Below are 17,493 nucleotides of genomic sequence, written 5' to 3'. Positions count from 1 at the left end.
TACAACATCTCCCCCCCCCCCAAGGAAGTTTTTTACCTATTTCTTAGGGAAATTGCAGGAAAAAAACCCACTTCCGATATGGGCTGCCTGCATGTTTGGGTTTTCCTGGACATTTTGGTTTTTTTTTAATAAAATTTTTATTAGTTTTTTAACATATAATATAAGACAATACAAGCAACAAACACTAACAAACAAACATATAAACATGTATAATTTCATAAGATTTTTTCATAAACCCAATTTCAACGACTTCCCCATGCCTCCCTTTTCTGCATTCTTATTTTAAATTTTTTCAGCAACCCCTGGTCTTAGTTACTTATTAATTCCTTTCTTTAACCCTTTTCTTTCCTCATATCCAATCCTTTATCGCTGCAAATCTGCTATGCTTTACCCAAGACATTTTAACACTCAATGATTTTACAAGAATTTTTAAGATAAAGTTTAAAATTCTTCCAATCTTCCTCCGCCGTCTCTTTCCCTTGGTCACGGATTCTGCTCGTCATCTCTGCTAATCCCATGTAGTCAATCACCTTCGTCTGCCACTCTTCCAGTGTGGGTAGTTCTTGTGTCTTCCAATACTTTGCTAGTAACACTCTTGCTGCTGTTGTAGCATACATAAAAAACGTCCTGTCTTTCTTTGACACCAATTGGCCCACTATGCCCAGGAGAAAAGCCTCTGGTTTTTTATGGGGTTTTCCTGGACATTTTGGACACTTTTCAAAAATTCCACCCAGATGCCATTTTCGAAGGACGAATCCTGGCTACGTCCAGGAAATTCCAGATGTATGGAAGCCCTATCCAAACCCATCATGAGGTAGATGTCATCAAAAAAAGACAAAGAGCCTATATCAAGGGACCTAAACTATCAAAAGTGATACGGCAGTGGCTTAAATAGCATGTCAGTCACAGCCAGAAAATAACCAATGAGTGAAATGCTCCAGCGTCCAGCAATTGTTTTAAAGGAAAAGGAAGTCTGTTTGAAAGGAGGTGTCTCTATTCATTCTGCCTTTAATTGGCCTCCCGTGTCTCATGAAACGCTCAGACATTGCTGTATCCCAGATATTATTCTTCCATATGTTCAGGGGTATTTCAGTCTGGTTCGTCCATTGGTGAGCTATCACTAATCTTGCTGCGGTCAGTGAAACGCTGGTGAATTTTCATGAGAACGTTTAACAAAATATATCCGCAAACTGATGAGGAATAGTGAAGAACTGGACTTGACTGGGAAAATGAGAAACTGAGAGAAACTGAAAATGACATCTTCGCCCATCCCCCCCCACAAAGTAATGTTTGGGTGGAATTTCACATGAAACAAAGTGCTCTTATGCTTACATTGGTAAAGGTAAAGGGACCCTTGACCATTAGATCCAGTCGACTCTGCGGTTGTGGCGCTCATTTCGCTTTATTGGCCAAGGGAGCCAGCGTACAGCTTCCAGGTCATGTGGCCAGCATGACTAAGCCGCTTCTGGCGAACCAGAGCAGCACACAGAAACGCTGTTTACCTTCCCACCAGAGCGGTACCTATTTATCTACTTGCACTGGTGTGCTTTCGAACTGCTAGGTTGGCAGGAGCAGGGACCAAGAAATGGGAGCTCACCCCGTCACAGGGATTCAAACCGCCGACCTTCTGATCGGAAAGTCCTAGGCTCTGTGGTTTAACCCACAGCGCCACCTGTGTCCCTATGCTTACATTGACCCCAGCATAAATTGGCTTCTAATCCTGGTTTAAAAGATGAGAAAACAAGTGTAAAGGGTGATCATCTACCACCTATAAAGGATTTTGAATGTTCACTCTTTTAAACTGGCGTATAACGAAAGGGCTCAATGGCCATCTTCCACCTCTTTAGTATTTTATTTTCCTTTTATCAAAATGTGGCATATATCTGAAAGCAGTTCCCTGGACCTTGTCAAATTTGCAGAGATTCAGCCCTTAAACACTGCGAGTAGCTTTTTAATGCACTGGGCAGTGTTATCAAACATGAGAAATTTCCTGAACTGAATGCCCTAGAAACATTTAAAATGCAGGTGTAGATGTTTGGGCAAAACAGGTCATGTAGTATTATATTTTTAAAGGCAGCAGCAGGGGTGAAATATTGTACAATACTCTTAGATAATATTTGCTTTTCTCTTGGTAATAGCTTTCCTTACCCATCAGCTGGAAGGGGAAAAAGGATGAATCCCGATTCCCCATGGAAATGCAACTCATTTTCAGTAATGCACGCAAGAACCAGGATGTACTTACCAATAATGTTCAAGAATTTCAAAACAGTGTGAAATACTTCCAACAGGCTGGGTATTATTATCATTTCTGTGTCACTACTGCAGATACTGCAGATAAATTCCACTACTTTATCCTGCCTTTAAAGGGTCTTCTTCTTTTAGAGATAACATTTTTAATATATATATATATTTATACTTCTCAAGTTTATACATTTCACAATCATTTTGACATTTCAAAGCTTGACTTCCTTCCCCCTCTTTCTGTGGTTCCTTAAGTTTATTTTTAATATCTTCTGCATATCCAAATTAACTTAATTTGCTCATTTATTCATCGTCTTTAAATATATACTGCAGGTTCCTGCTGATTATTACAATAATCCTGCCAATGTTCTTACATGTTTACAATTTATCTGTAAATATTCAATAAACCATTTCCATTCTTTTATAAAAGATTTGTTATCTTGATTCCTTATTCTTCCGGTAAGCTTTGCCATTTCTGCATATTCCATAAATTTTTGTATCCATTCTTCCTTTGCTGGGACTTCTCTTTTAGAGATAACATTGCCTGAATAAGGGGGCAGAAGGAGGAACAGAACTCTTCCTTGTATGCAAGAATGGACAAAGGGCTCTCAATACATTGGCAAGTGAAAAGTAAATTTTCACCTGTGGAATGTTCTTCATTATGAAGCATATGGAGACAAGTTCCCTATTGACTTCAGAAATTGGGATGATAGAGGCATTTTATTTTATTTTGGTCGCGCTGTAATACCATCATCACCTAATAGACTTTTAAACTGTAAACAACAGTGGGCCAATTGCGTCTCTTTCAGGTGTGTGCAAACCCCCCAGTAGAAATCTCATTAGTCTTTTCAAACTTATTTTGCCCATCCTTGAAATTCCTCAGGTGTTTGGCCTGAAAGGAACTCACTATCCATTTCACTTTAAGGTGCAATCTGGTAGCAGCCATCCCTTGAAACATTCTGTCCGCCTGACCAAACTCTTCACCCTCCTTTGTGATTTCTCAGATGTGTTTCCTGAGGAGAAACACCCACATCCACTTCGGATTTCACTTTGGGTGAAATTTCTGTGGCCAAAAATGTACGGCCAGCGCAACTTTCTGAACCCATCTCTCAATCTGGGATTCAATCAAGACGAGCCTGCTTTTATAGCCTAATGTTAATTCTAGGAGGCTGCTGAATTTCTCCTGAGAAATTTCGTTATTGACATGAATTCAGGTGAGCTGTTCTTCTGACGTGTATTGCCATCTGGTCGTGCACATACTGTCTCAGTAAATGGGCCCACAGAGGCCAGCTTGGCAACCCTTGTGCGTATTATCTTCCAGTAAATGTGGTCCATAAAAAGGACCTTCTGTCACCTCCCACCCTCAGGCAAATTGTCACAGCAAGTGGAAGTCTAGCTATATGCATCAAAGTAGTAGCCCAGATATGAGCGACTTATGAAACAATTTCACATTTCACCATACTTTCTCCAGAGTTATAATATTGCACAGAGAGAGGGATGGAGTGACTATATATATATATATATATATATATATATATATATATATATTCTGGACAAACTACATTTAGGACTTATGCTTAGGACTATTTTCTTTTCTTCCCTAACTAAATCTTTAAATTCTTGTTAAAACACTTCTAGATGGTGCTTAGGGATCAAAGAAATTCTCTCCTCAGCATGGGGCCTCTTAAGCTGTGAAATCTTACTTTCCCTGACAAAAGCACTGGCTTTGAGGTGAAAGATGGAAATCAGAAGCCTCAGAGACTGAGGGATAAGAGCTCAGGGAGGCTAAAACAAACATAAACACTGACTCGGGCCTTTTTAATGTGGCTTACTGTTATATAATGACATCAAGAAGCAGTTTTACCCTGAGACAGAGCCAACCTCGTCCAACATTTTCTACCTGAGTGGCAGCTGCTCCCCAGCACCTCAGATCTGAGCATAGCTGTCAACTTTTCCATTTTCTTGCGAGGAATCCTATTCGGAATAAGGGAATTTCTCTTTAAAAAGGGGAAACATTGACAACTATGGATCTGAGGTATGCAGAACCATGTGGTCCATCTATTATATGGAATGCCATACGTAGGCAGTTGGATAATACTACCCAAAATGACAGAAGATGAAAGAATCCCTCAAAACTCTGTTTCTTTCTGAATGTGTCAGGTGCTTTGCCTGAGGAGGAACCTTCATATTCACTCTGAATTTTGCTTTGGGAAATCTATCGACACAGATTGGCTTGTTTTGCTTTAGGGTTAAATTTTGGTGGCAGCTTTGAATACGGACTATGAGAAATAGAAGCATTAAATGGCCCCTCTCTGTTTGAACTAGGGCTCCTCACACATGCTTCTGAGCTGTGCTATTTTCTAGAAAAACCGAAATCACCACAAACAGCTCCCTTGTTCTCTTATAATGGCAATGGCGCCCACCTGAGAGGTGCCGGAAGTGAGTTTCAGTGAATTCCGGCTGAAAAAAATCCTTGCTTCTGGACAACCTTGAAGATCAGGCTAGGGGTTAAAATATAGTGTTCTTGTAAGTTTAGGGAGGAGGGACGCGGGTGGCGCTGTGGGTTAAACCACAGAGCCTAGGGCTTGCCGATCAGAAGGTCGGCGGTTCGAATCCCCGCGATGGGGTGAGCTCCCGTTGCTCGGTCCCTGCTCCTGCCAACCTAGCAGTTCGAAAGCACATCAAAGTGCAAGTAGATAAATAGGTACCGCTCCAGTGGGAAGGTAAACGGCGTTTCTGTGTGCTGCTCTGGTTCGCCAGAAGTGGCTTAGTCATGCTGGCCACATGAACTGGAAGCTGTACGCTGGCTCCCTCAGCCAATAAAGCAAGATGAGCGCCGCGACCCCAGAGTCATCTGCGACTGGACCTAATAGTCAGGGGTCCCTTTACCTTTACCTTAAGTTTAGGGAAGCAATCTCAAGAGTACTATCTCCCTTTTGAAGTCATGTCAGGCAGATCCATCTACGGCAGGCATAGGCAGACTCTGCCCTCCAGATGTTTTGGGACTACAACTCCCATCATCCCTAGCTAACATGACCAGTGGTCAGGGATGATGGAAGTTGTAGTCCCAAAACATCTGGAGGGCCAGGTTTGCCAATAAAAAACCCCACTTCCGATATGGACTTCCAACAAAACACTAAAATACAATAACCTATTAAACATTAAAAGCTTCCCTAAACAGGGCTGCCTTCAGATGTCTTCTAAAAGTTTGGTAGTTATTTTTCTCTTTGACATCTGGTGGGAGGGTGTTCCACAGGGCGGGCGCCACTATCAAGAAGGCCCTCTGCCTGGTTCCCTGTAACTTGGCTTCTCGCAGCGAGGGAACCACCAGAAGGCCCTCGGGGCTGGACCTCTGTGTCTGGGCAGAAAAATGGGGGTGGACACGCTCCTTCAGGTATACTGGACTGAGGCCATTTAGGACTTTAAAGGTCAGCACCAACACTTTGAATTGTGCTCAGAAACGTACTGGGAGCCAGTGTGGGTCGTTCAAGACCAGTGTTATATGGTCTCGGCTGCTGCTCCCAGTCACCCCTTCTGCCGCATTCTGGATTAGTTGTAGTTTCTGGGTCACCTTCAAAGGTAGCCCCACATAGAGCGCATTGCAGTAGTCCAAGCGAGAGATAACTATGCCTGATCTGCAGTTTAGAGCACAGATAGGGAACCTGTGGCTGTTCTCCAACTCTTTTGTAACCGCTAGCTACTGGACATGGCTGATGGAATTGGAGTTGAACAGCACTTGGCGACAGTGGCGTAGCGTGGGGGGTGCAGGGGGCCCCGGCTGCACCGGGCACAACATCTGGGGGTTAGGGGGCGCAAATCCACAGGTTAGGGGGCGCAAATTACTTGCCTTGCCCCCGGTGCTGACAACCCACGCTACGCCACTGCTTGGCGATCTACAGGTTCGCCACTCCTGGCTGAGAAAATGAAAAGAAAAGCATTGCTATCTCCTTTGCAAGCTGCACACAACTTTGAGAGAATGCAGGATGCCAAACAGGTTTCACATCATATCAGGCAATGATGGATCCAAATGCTGGCTCCACAGAACAGCCACAAATCACAAAGCAATCAGACGGTCAAGGAAAGAGCAGCTTCCCATTTTGCCGTTGAAAAGAATAAAGTCAATTTCAACACATAGGCCTACTTGTTGAAGTATGGTTTTTAATGACAACTGATAATGGAGAGCAAGGGAACATTCATAGACTTGAAAGCTGGGGATTCTGAAAAAACACTTACATGACTAAGTAGAGCAGAGTGGCATTGAAAAATGATTTGCAGTTCATTTGATGCTTTTAAAAATTCTACAATATAGTAGCCAATTCCAAAGGTTGGGGTTCCATGGGGTGGGGGGTATATAAAAATCCTTAATGAATATTACCCATGCATCCCAGAACCAAGGCCGTCTAATATTATCACATTGTTTTCAGTCTTGAGTACCACGTTTGCATGAGGTATGGGGAGGCTGAGTTTAATCACCAGGCTTGTGCCTAAACACAAGACTTTTCGGTGCAAAAATATGGTGCCTGTCATTATGGATAAATAGAGAAATCTGAACAAGACTAGTGCCTCCAGCAGAGCACTTTGAACTAGAAAAGTAAAGTAGCAAGAGGAATAATAATAATAATAATAATAATAATAATAATAATAATAATATATTTATACCCCACCAATTTGACTAGGTTTCCCCAACCACTCTGGGCAGCTCCCAACAGATTAAAAACTCAATAAAATATCAAATATTAAAAACTTCCCTAAACAGGGCTGTGGGGTGGGTGCTTAACCCTTCTCCTGCCACCCTGTTTTACTCCTCAAACCAGAAATATGATGATGCCTTTGACCAAACGCAGCAATGTAGCTGAAACCTTACCAAAATTACACATTTTGCCCCTGCCATCTGCTTTCGCTCCTGCAGTTCTCTAGACCTATGCAGGTCTAAAGCAACAATGGGGTAAAAAACAGCTAGGGAAAAGAAAGTTTTTGGGGGAAAACGACTGGCAAGGGAAGGATTAAGTGTTGCCACCCATCCCACGCCTCCTCTGTCACAAAAGACTGGAGTGTGCTGTCCCAAGGGAAAATGGGTCAGAGAGTCCTCATTACTTACCCCTAAGGCACAGTACCTATTAAACATACAGATGATATGTGCTTTAATAATAACACAAACCATGCCAAAAGACAAGGTTTGTGGGAAGGGGTGCACTTTGCTCGTCCAGTGCCACTGGGACAAACCTATCAATTTCAGTTTCTCTACGTTTCTCATATTTTTGGAAGCCAACAGTTTGGTCCTCCACATTTACACATCAGATTGCATTTTTTAAAAAAAGCTGCATGAAAATTGCACTGTATTGCAAATTTCTCCAAACATTGTTGTATATAATAGTGCCTACTTTTTGCAAAGCAATTTCCTCTAATACATTGTATTTCTGTCTGTTATTTTCATGAATATGTGATTTTTTTAGGCACATTTCACGTGTGTGTGTGTTTCTCTGTGTGTACAACGCATTCATTGGTTTGCAAATTATATTGCAAAATTCACAGAAGTGCAACTTCTGAAGGATGGCTGTGTTTTGGTTTGTGTATTGTTTCAAAATGTGCAAACTAGGTAAGTTCACTTTTACGTGTGGACTGAATCAATTTTTCACCCCCATCCCGAGTCATATGCCGCGCTTTTATTATAAGCAATAAAGTTAACCAATCTGAAAGCAAATCCTAATTTCATAAGGGAAGCCATAAGTAGCTTATTTTTGGTATTGGTTTTACCCTTTCTTTTCTTTTCTTTTTTTGTAGCAATAAAGTGTGGCATTGAATATGATTCATAGGAACTGTGATCATAAACACTTTAACTTGAAATAAGTAATATTTGCTTCTGAGTGCTTGACTATTTGGCATGTTGGAGCATGCCGAACCCATGCCTCATCTTTTCCCTTCTTCTGAGAAACTTTAATTTGGGGTTTGTTGGATGGAAGACTGAAAGTAGACCTGGGCTTGAAAACATCTAACTCTGCATGCGAGGAACTGCATCCTTCTGGATGTTGTTTGAGCAAACTTCTCATTGGCCATGCAGGTTGAGGATGATGGAAATCGGAACACCCTTCGGAGGATACCAGATCTTAACAATCAGCTAATTTGCTTTCTCTCTCCCCTAAAAAGTTGCGGTTGTTTTTTTCCAATTTCCTGGGAGTGGCCAAATGATAGAAATTGTTCTAAATTCTTAATTTCTAGTTCTGAACAAACGCGTTGAGAAAAATCAACTATTCCCCATTTTAATGGTTGATTAGATCTGTTACCGGGACGCGGATGGTGCTGTGGGTTAAACCACAGAGCCTAGGACTTGCCAATCAGAAGGTTGGTGGTTCGAATCCCCGCAACGGGGTGAGCTCCCATTGCTCAGTCCCTGCTCCTGCCAACCTAGCAGTTCGAAAGAACATCAAAGTGCAAGTAGATAAATAGGTACCGCCTCGGCGGGAAGGTAAACGGCGTTTCCGTGCTCTGCTCTGGTTCGCCAGAAGTGACTTAGTCATGCTAGCCACATGACCCGGAAGCTGTATGCCGGCTCCCTTGGCCAATAAAGCGAGATGAGCGCCGCAACCTCAGAGTCAGCCACGACTGGACCTAATGGTCAGGGGTCCCTTTACCCTTTACCTTTTAGATCTGCTACCTTTCCTTTGACTAGACTCTGTGACTGTGAATCAGCTGGATAGTTAGCTCATGACATACTCAGACCACCATACTAAAGTGTTGTTTTTGTTTTATTTTTTAAAAGCACTAATATGGGTTGTTTTTCTATAAACGTTAATATGCGATAGCAAGCATTCTGTGTATCTTTGTTTCCCCCAACCTTTATATTGTTTCCAAATGTTTCCTTTGTTCAGGGGCTAATATATATCCCTTACTTGCTCTTGTTTGAGTAAACATGATTAAAGCCAGGCTGTTAGTTTAAAATGTGTGTTCTTGTTGTTGTTGTTAATTTGATTTATATCCCGTCCTTCATCAAAATATCTCAGGGCAGTGTACAACATTAGAAACACATTACAAAACTTCAATGGTAAAAACAAAATTAAAACATAGTAAAAAGCATACTGATGGGCAGCCCAATAGTAAAATAATCATAATAAAAACAGTCCATTCTTCAGGATAGGGCTGGTTCTCATGCAATCACACTATGCACAAAAGCTGACCTCTGATGTCAGACATCCCTCAGTGATGTCTCACACCAGAGTGGCTGGGCAACCCAGTTAGATATGTGGGATAAAGTAATAATTATTATTATTATTATTATTATTATTATTATTATTATTATTATTCATTGCATATTTACAATGCTACTAACAAGAGCAATCCTATTAACTTCCTGGCCTCTTAAATTTGGAAGTCATGTCCCTACCAGAGAAGAATGGCAGATTAAGTTGATGGACTATGCCGAAATGGCTAAAATGACCAGAAGAATCATAAATCAGAAAGACCAAAATCTTAATAAAGAATGGGGAAAATTTATAACTTATCTTCAAGGGCATTGTAAACAGTTAAGATCGTTAGTAGCATTGGAATATCACTTGTAGTTGAATAGTGGATTTTGGATATAATGGAGATGTAAAAGATTTGGATCATCATAAAAGATGCAGGAGGAAATGATTAATAATAGGACCCACAAAGGGGAGGATGGAAGTCCAGGAGATTCCTTGGAATCTTGTTTTTTATTATCTATGTTCAATATATGACTGTTAAATTTTAATCTGAAAAACCAAATAAATAACTTTCAAAAATAAAAAGTCCTTCTCGGACTGAGTGCTCGGTCACATGGAATGGAAAGCCAGGAAGGGACCTGGGTGTCCCATTTGCAACCTGCCCAGCCCTCCTGAGGGACGCGGGTGGCGCTGTGGGTTAAACCAGAGAGCCTAGGGCTTGCCGATCAGAAGGTCGGCGGTTCGAATCCCCGCAACGGGGTGAGCTCCTGTTGCTCGGTCCCTGCTCCTGCCAACCTAGCAGTTCGAAAGCAAGTGCAAGTAGATAAATAGGTACCGCTCTGGCGGGAAGGTAAACGGCATTTCCGTGTGCTGCTCTGGTTCGCCAGAAGCAGCTTAGTCATGCTGGCCACATGACCCGGAAGCTGTATGCCGGCTCCCTCGGCCTATAGATTGAGATGAGCGCCGCAACCCCAGAGTTGGCCACGAATGGACCTAATGGTCAGGGGTCCCTTTACCTTTTACCAGCCCTCCTAATCAAACCTTACTTTGTCCTCAGGCAATTCTCTCGATGATCTTACTCAACATTTGACACCGTACCATATTGTTAACCTGGCTTGATTTGTGAGATGGTTGCTGTAAACAGGCCATCTTAATCAGACAGGTCTCATCAATGCAAAGCCATGAAACCAACCCAAAGTCAGTACCTTTATATTTGGTCACCACTGCTGAGTTCATGCTATGAGGTTCTTGGAAAGTGACAGTGAGTGATGTGCTGCTTGTCACCATGAGGCAGACGTTGGTCGGTGCCTCGGGGGCTCCTGGGAGCAAAGAGAAAACATTGTGTTACAGGCGGAACAAATACTTTTCAAACAGTGCTCATCAAAGAAACGTCCCCAAACCATACAAAAAACTGGTGAGCTTTCATATGGTGTTGCCTTGAACGCTACTAGGCAGTCTATGCTAATGAGATCAGATGGATGCTATTTGTTTGTTTGGTTGCCTTCATCTCTTTTGGATAATGCTAGCACCCCAGAAATCAAACATTTCCTCGATATATGTAAATAAGAAACACACAGATGCTTGCCGAGATCAGTACTAGGACAGATAAGGAACCAAAGAATGCGTTAAATTTTGTTACTTATTTTTGATCTGCATTTCAAATTATTGCTGAATAAGCAAGCACATTTATACAGCAGCTCAAACCATTGCTTTATTTTCTACCCAGTGAAAACAATTATCTGCAGCAGTAGCATGGCCATCTTTTACACTTTTGCCAGAGAGTAACTTCCCAAAAGCACAAGTGAACTTATTTTGGCGTCTAGCTATGTATAAGGTTGAAGTGTAAGCTTTATCAAACTGTAGTAATTGAAACAAGTTTGTTTCCGTATTATATATATATACACACACACACATATATACATACACACACATACACTTTTCAAATTTATACATTTCACTAGTTTTATACATTTCACTAATTTTACATTCATACATTCATTTTGACATTTCAAAATTGACTTCCACCTCCCTCTTTTTGTGGTTCCTTAAATTTATTCTTAATATCTTCTGCATATCCAAATCAACTTAACTTGCTTATTTATTAATCTTCTTTAAATATATACTCTTGTAAAACTTCAGGTTGTTACAATGATCTTGCCAATGTTTTTATCTGTTTATAATTTATCTGTAAAGATTCAATAAACCATTTCCATTCTTTTATAAAAGATTTGTCATCTTGAGAGAAAGGCTTTAGGGAAATCACTGTCATAAAGAATATGGCAATCGTTTAATTAAATAGTGTTATGTACTGAGCTTGGATCCTAGAACAATAGGCAGGAAGGATCCTAGAAGGCAGCAACTTGATTGGTCTGCAGGAGCCGCCCAATCCGGCTTGAGGAGGAAGTGAATCAGCAACCTGATTGGCCCGCAGGAGCATCCCAATCAGGCTCCAGGAGGGGAGTTGAATCAGCCAATCATGCGGGACCAATTGTGTAAATAATGTATATATAGCCAGAGGTTTTGGGGGAAAACTCACTCACTGTTGACCATGAGCTGAAATAAGGAGCATGAAATCAACACACAACTCTGAGTATATTTCAAATACTTTTAACTGTTTTTAGCCTATTAATTAATCTAAAGGTAAAGGGGCCCCTGACCATTAGGTCTAGTTGTGACCGACTCTGGGGTTGGGGCGCTCATCTCGCTTTATTGGCTGAGGGAGCCGGCGTACAGCTTCTGGGTCATGTGGCCAGCATGACTAAGCTGCTTCTGGCGAACCAGAGCAGCGCACAGAAACACCTTTTACCTTCCCGCTGGAGCGATACCTATTTATCTACTTGCACTTTGACGTGCTCTCGAACTGCAGGGACCGAGCAACGGGAGCTCACCCCATTGCAGGGATTCGAATTGCCAACCTTCTGATCGGCAAGCCCTGGGCTCTGTGGTTTAACCCACAGCGCCACCCACATCCCTATTAATTAATCTAGTAAATGTAAATTCAAATAAACATTGCTGCATCTCTTAAAAATAAAGGTGTCTTCTGTTTTGTATAGTAGAAGCCTTAAGAAAGCATCATGTACTTGCAGATGCTGATTTACAGCTATGAGAAATGTGGCTCCCTGTCATCTTCATGAACTAGATAAGGTCTTCTCGAATCCCACCACCCACATTACTTTAAGTTTCAGAAGGCAACTTGTTCTATCCGCACCAGTACCCCTGCTTTTAAGACTGAGATCTACTGCTCTGCATGAACACCAGTGAGGATGAATAATTGGTTTTTCTTACTGGAATGTTCATAGCCCGATTTCATGCGCTTGTAGAGTCGGTGTCTCCACTCCCAGGACTTCAGCTGCTTCTCCTTCTCGGAGCTGTCTGTGCTGAGCCCTTCATTCATTACTTCTGCAGACAGATCGCTGACTCGTTGCTGGGCCTCTTGAACTAAGCTGCTCAGATGGAGCGACCTGCTTTCCATGCTGACAACTGGCAGGGGAAGGGAAATGTCGAAGTTAGCACTAGGACTTTGGCATGGCAAAATTGCAGATTTCATCCACTTGACCAGGGGTTAGGGTGAGAAGAGAAGAAGAAGAGAAGAGTTTGGATTTGATACCCGGCTTTATCACTACCCGAAGGAGTCTCCAAGCGGCTAACATTCTCCTTTCCCTTCCTCCCCCACAACAAACACTCTGTGAGGTGAGTGAGGCTGAAAGACTTCAGAGAAGTGTGACTGGCCCAGCAGCTGCATGTGGAGGAGCGGGGAAGTGAACCCGGTTCCCCAGATTACGAGTCCACCACTCTTAACCACTACACCACACTGGGGAAGTGCAGGGGAGAAAGATCAATGTGTGGGACTAGTCTGGCCAAAATCCTTTTGCTGTGACCCAGAAGCGGAGCCCCACCAGCATGCTCTATCACACTGCAAGAGACTCTGAAGAACAGAACAGAGGAAGAAGAGTTTGGATTTGATATCCTGCTTTTTCAATACCTGAAGGAGTCTCAAAGTGGCTAACATTCTCCTTTCCCTGCAGGTTCTGCAGCTTCTCCTGGCTCCTTCATTCCTTCCTTTTAGGTGTCTGGCAAAAGCATTCCTCTTTAACCAAGCCTTGGGCTGATTAACATCCAATGCCCTTTTAAAATGTGTTGGGGAGGGGAGATTATTGGGCTGTTCTTGTTCTTATTTTTACTATACATTTTGTGATTTTATCTTGTGAACTGCCCTGAGACCTGCAGGTATAGTGCAGTATACAAATTTCATCATCATCATCCCTAATTATTTACTTTGAGAACTAGGGATGATGGAAGATAGAGTCCAACAACATTTGGGAGAGAAGAAGAAGAGGAGGAGGAGGAGAAGGAGGAGGAGGAGTTTGGATTTGATATCCCGCCTTTCACTCCCCTTAAGGAGTCTCCAAGCAGCTAACAATTTCCTTTCCCTTCCTCCCCCACAACAAACACTTTGTGAGGTGAGTGGGGCTGAGAGACTTCAAAGAAGTGTGACTAGCCCAAGGTCACCCAGCAGTTGCATGTGGAGGAGCGGGGAAGCGAACCCGGTTCCCCAGATTACGAGACTACCGCTCTTAACCACTACACCACACTGGAAGAACATAGGAAGCACTAAGCCTTACAAGGAGCGCTTGAAGGAGATGAGTATGTTTAGCCTGGAAAAGAGGTGACTGAGAGGAGATATGAGAGCCATCTTCAAATATCTTAAGGGCTGTCACATGGAAGAGGAAGCATGCTTGTTTTCTCTTGCTCTGGAGGGTAGGACTCAAGGCAATGGCTTCAAGTTACAAGAAAAGAGATTCAGACTAAAAATTTGGGGCGAAACTTGACAGTAAGAGCTGTTTGGCAGTAGAGCTGACTCCCACGAGAGGTTGTGGGCTCTCCTTCCTTGGAGGTTTTTAAGCAGGTGTTGGATGGTCATCTGTCATGGATACTTTAGCTGAGATTCCTGCATTGGAGGGGGTTGGATTAGATGGCCCTTGGGCCCCTTCCAATTCTATGATTCTAAGGGCTATTTAGGGACACGGGTGGCGCTGTGGGTTAAACCACAGAGCCTAGGACTTGCTGATCAGAAGGTCAGCGGTTCGAATCCCCATGACGGGGTGAGCTCCCGTTGCTCGGTCCCTGCTCCTGCCAACCTAGCACTTCGAAAGCACATCAAAGTGCAAGTAGATAAATAGGTACCGCTCCGTTGGGAAGGTAAACAGCGTTTCTGTGTGCTGCTCTGGTTCTCCAGAAGCGGCTTAGTCATGCTGGCCACATGACCCGGAAGCTGTACGCCGGCTCCCTCGGCCAATAAAGCGAGATGAGCGCCGCAACCCCAGAGTTGGTCACGACTGGACCTAATGGTCAGGGGTCCCTTTACCTTTACCTTAAGGGCTATTTATTAATCTAGAACAATTATATCGTGTCTCCCACAACAACTTCCAAGTTGCCTTGTAACAACCATTGGTACCATAACGAAACCACAAACAAATCCAGCTAAAAATTACGTCAACATTAAAGATTTGTTTTAAATAATATAATAAAAAAAGCAATCCCAACCTTAGATGTACTTGCTAACTACATAGTGAGTGCATTGTTTAAAGGAAAATCTAAAGGTCCCCTGGACGGGGTCCAGTCAAAGAAGACTATGGGGTACAGTGCTCATCTTGCTTTCGGGCCGAGGGAGCCAATGTTTGTCCACAGACAGCTTTCCGGGTCATGTAGCCAGCATGACTAAACTGCTTCTGGCGCAACGGGACACCGTGACGGAAATCAGAGTGCACAGAAATGCCGTTTACCTTCCCGTTGCTGCAGTACCTATTTATCTACTTGCACTGGTGTGCTTTCGAACTGCTAGGTTGGCAGGAGCTGGGACAGAGCAACGGGCGCACCCTCCATCCAGGGGATTCGAACCGCCGACCTTCTGATCGGCAAGCCCAAGAGGCTCAGTGGTTTAGACCACAGTGCCACCCGCACCCCTATGAGTGTACCCTTTATGTAAGTCTGGCCCTCTGTATCACTGATCCGCTGCTGGGCAGGGAGAAGGGAGAAAGGAAATGAAATCCAGCTCCCTGGTGGTGCCAAACTGCTGGATGGTAACTGAAAGTTCCCAATCACATATGCAGGACCCAATCATTTTGCACAATTCCCTGACCTGCTGAAATTATGGGTATGAGGAAGCAGGGTTTAGCCTTCAGGTGGCCCCTAGATGGATCGAAACACCAAATTTAAAAAATGGCGATAAGTGCAGAGCAATATTATTATTTTTTTAATGGAAATGAAGTGGTTATAGATTCACATTCTCTGTGTTCATAGGCATGTTTGCATTAATGACAGGAAATGAATATAATTTATGATTGCCCCCACATGCCATCAGACTACATTTGTTTACCGATGAAGTCAATGAAAAATTAGTTTAGTATTTTTTTCTCTTTTTCCCCCTGACTGCTGTTTAGAACACTCAGGACTGTGTTTTCCTGCAGATCTGTCATGCCTAATGAATGTTGCTTCAGCCGTCAATCACGTACTCCAAAACCCTGTCACACTTTTTTTTTCCAGTCACGAACCCATGACAGAAAAATAAACAAATAAATATAAAACTACACAACTCTTTTCATTGAGCAGCTATACTATACAAGGAGTGGGGGTGGGAGCGGGGGCAGGGGGTGGGGATGAAAATAATCTCCTGGGAAGGTTAAAAGAGCCCAGGATAAATGATAATGTAAGTGCTGTGGACATAGCAAAGCAATAAAGGTACACCAATTCTGGCTTTTTAAAAAGGGGGAGGGGGAGTAATGCACCCTCACATACACACACAGTCCAGTGGAAAAAAAATCGGCAATATTAGTAGCCTCAAGGTGCAATTTCCTGGAGCTCAGAGATTGACAGGTCAGTACTAAATGCTGTTAATTTAACTAACTCCAAATTAATGGCAGAGTCTGCTCAGTCCGGACCCCTGAAAACACAGTTTCATTATGGACATGCTGGGAAAGACCTAAATATAGGCATTGACGGTCTCGAGCAAAATCTGTAGGCTTCGGTGTATTTTTAGCCATAGGTAAGGCGTCAAAATGTGTGTCATGGATTAATGGGCTTGGCAAGCCGCTCGCTCTCCCCTCGCAAACAAACAAGCAAACAAAAACAAAAACGGACTGAGACCGTCCCATGAAAGAAGACAAAGGGCAGTTTCATAAGCCACTTGTGAAGTGCTCTTAGTGTATTAGCGGAGTGCTGATATTGGACAGGAGTGGGCCTTCAGTAGCAGCCAGCAAAGCAGACATAGCACAGCCACGCATGTAAAATACAAGGATTTCATTTGTCTCTGGCTGTCAGTTTTCCCTCTCCCAGCCAGGGCTCAGCGAACTTCATTCGGCTTTCATTGGGATCCTGCAAGACCAAAAGCACAGTCCCAGGGCTCTAGATTCTGGATTTATTTATTTGTCTTATTTATTGTGCAGTTGCTCGAAGATCTCGTGTGGCTCGGTGCTATTAAAGGACAGACAAATTCAAAGGTCGCAATTTATCACACAGCCCCACATCCCACTGAATTTTCAACTGGACAAATTAATTCACTGCTTAGCATTCACGCAGTGCTAACCGAGTGCTAGGTGCTGCTCACATCCAAAGGGGGCTTTCATTCGTGCATAGAAGACTTTTTGTGCAATTCTTACAAAATATCGAAATCACAGTGCATTTTGGGGACTATATTATACAGCCCATGTGCAGGCAACCTAAGGCCCGGGGGCCAGATGCGGCCCAATCGCCTTCTAAATCTGGCCCGTGCACGGTCCGGGAATCAGCATGTTTTTACATGAGTAGAACGTGTCCTTTTACTTAAAATGCATCTCTGGGTTATTTGTGGGGCCTGCCTGGTGTTTTTACACGAGTAGAATGTGTGCTTTTATTTAAAATGCATCTCTGGGTTATTTGTGGGGCATTCATTCCCCCCCCCAATAAAGTTTGGCCCCCCACAAGGTCTGAGGAACAGTGGACCGGCCCCCTGCTGAAAAAGTTTGCTGACCCCTGATATAGCCCTTTTTCGGTGGGGAGCAATTTTAGAGCAAATTTAGCTACTCAAAAAGCAATAGGT

The 17,493-nt window shown here is 43.1% G+C and overlaps 1 protein-coding gene across 2 annotated transcripts in view; it reads right to left on the bottom strand.

The window, feature by feature from the left end:
• The window catches only part of ANKFN1 (ankyrin repeat and fibronectin type III domain containing 1), a 225,698-nt gene that overhangs the window by 82,394 nt on the left and 125,811 nt on the right, over positions 1–17,493 (bottom strand). For both annotated transcript variants that reach the window (XM_053375155.1, XM_053375156.1), the window contains 2 exons: positions 12,705–12,899; positions 10,625–10,738 (listed from right to left, as the gene is read on the bottom strand). In XM_053375155.1, coding sequence (XP_053231130.1) covers positions 10,625–10,738; positions 12,705–12,899 — 309 coding nt within the window. The remainder of the gene's footprint in view (positions 1–10,624; positions 10,739–12,704; positions 12,900–17,493) is intronic.

The sequence above is a fragment of the Podarcis raffonei genome, chromosome 2, assembly GCF_027172205.1.
Source record: "Podarcis raffonei isolate rPodRaf1 chromosome 2, rPodRaf1.pri, whole genome shotgun sequence".
In the NCBI taxonomy this organism is placed as follows: Eukaryota; Metazoa; Chordata; class Lepidosauria; order Squamata; family Lacertidae; genus Podarcis; species Podarcis raffonei.
Note: the sequence above shows the minus strand (reverse complement) of the source record. Positions and strands in the feature narration are given on the sequence as shown.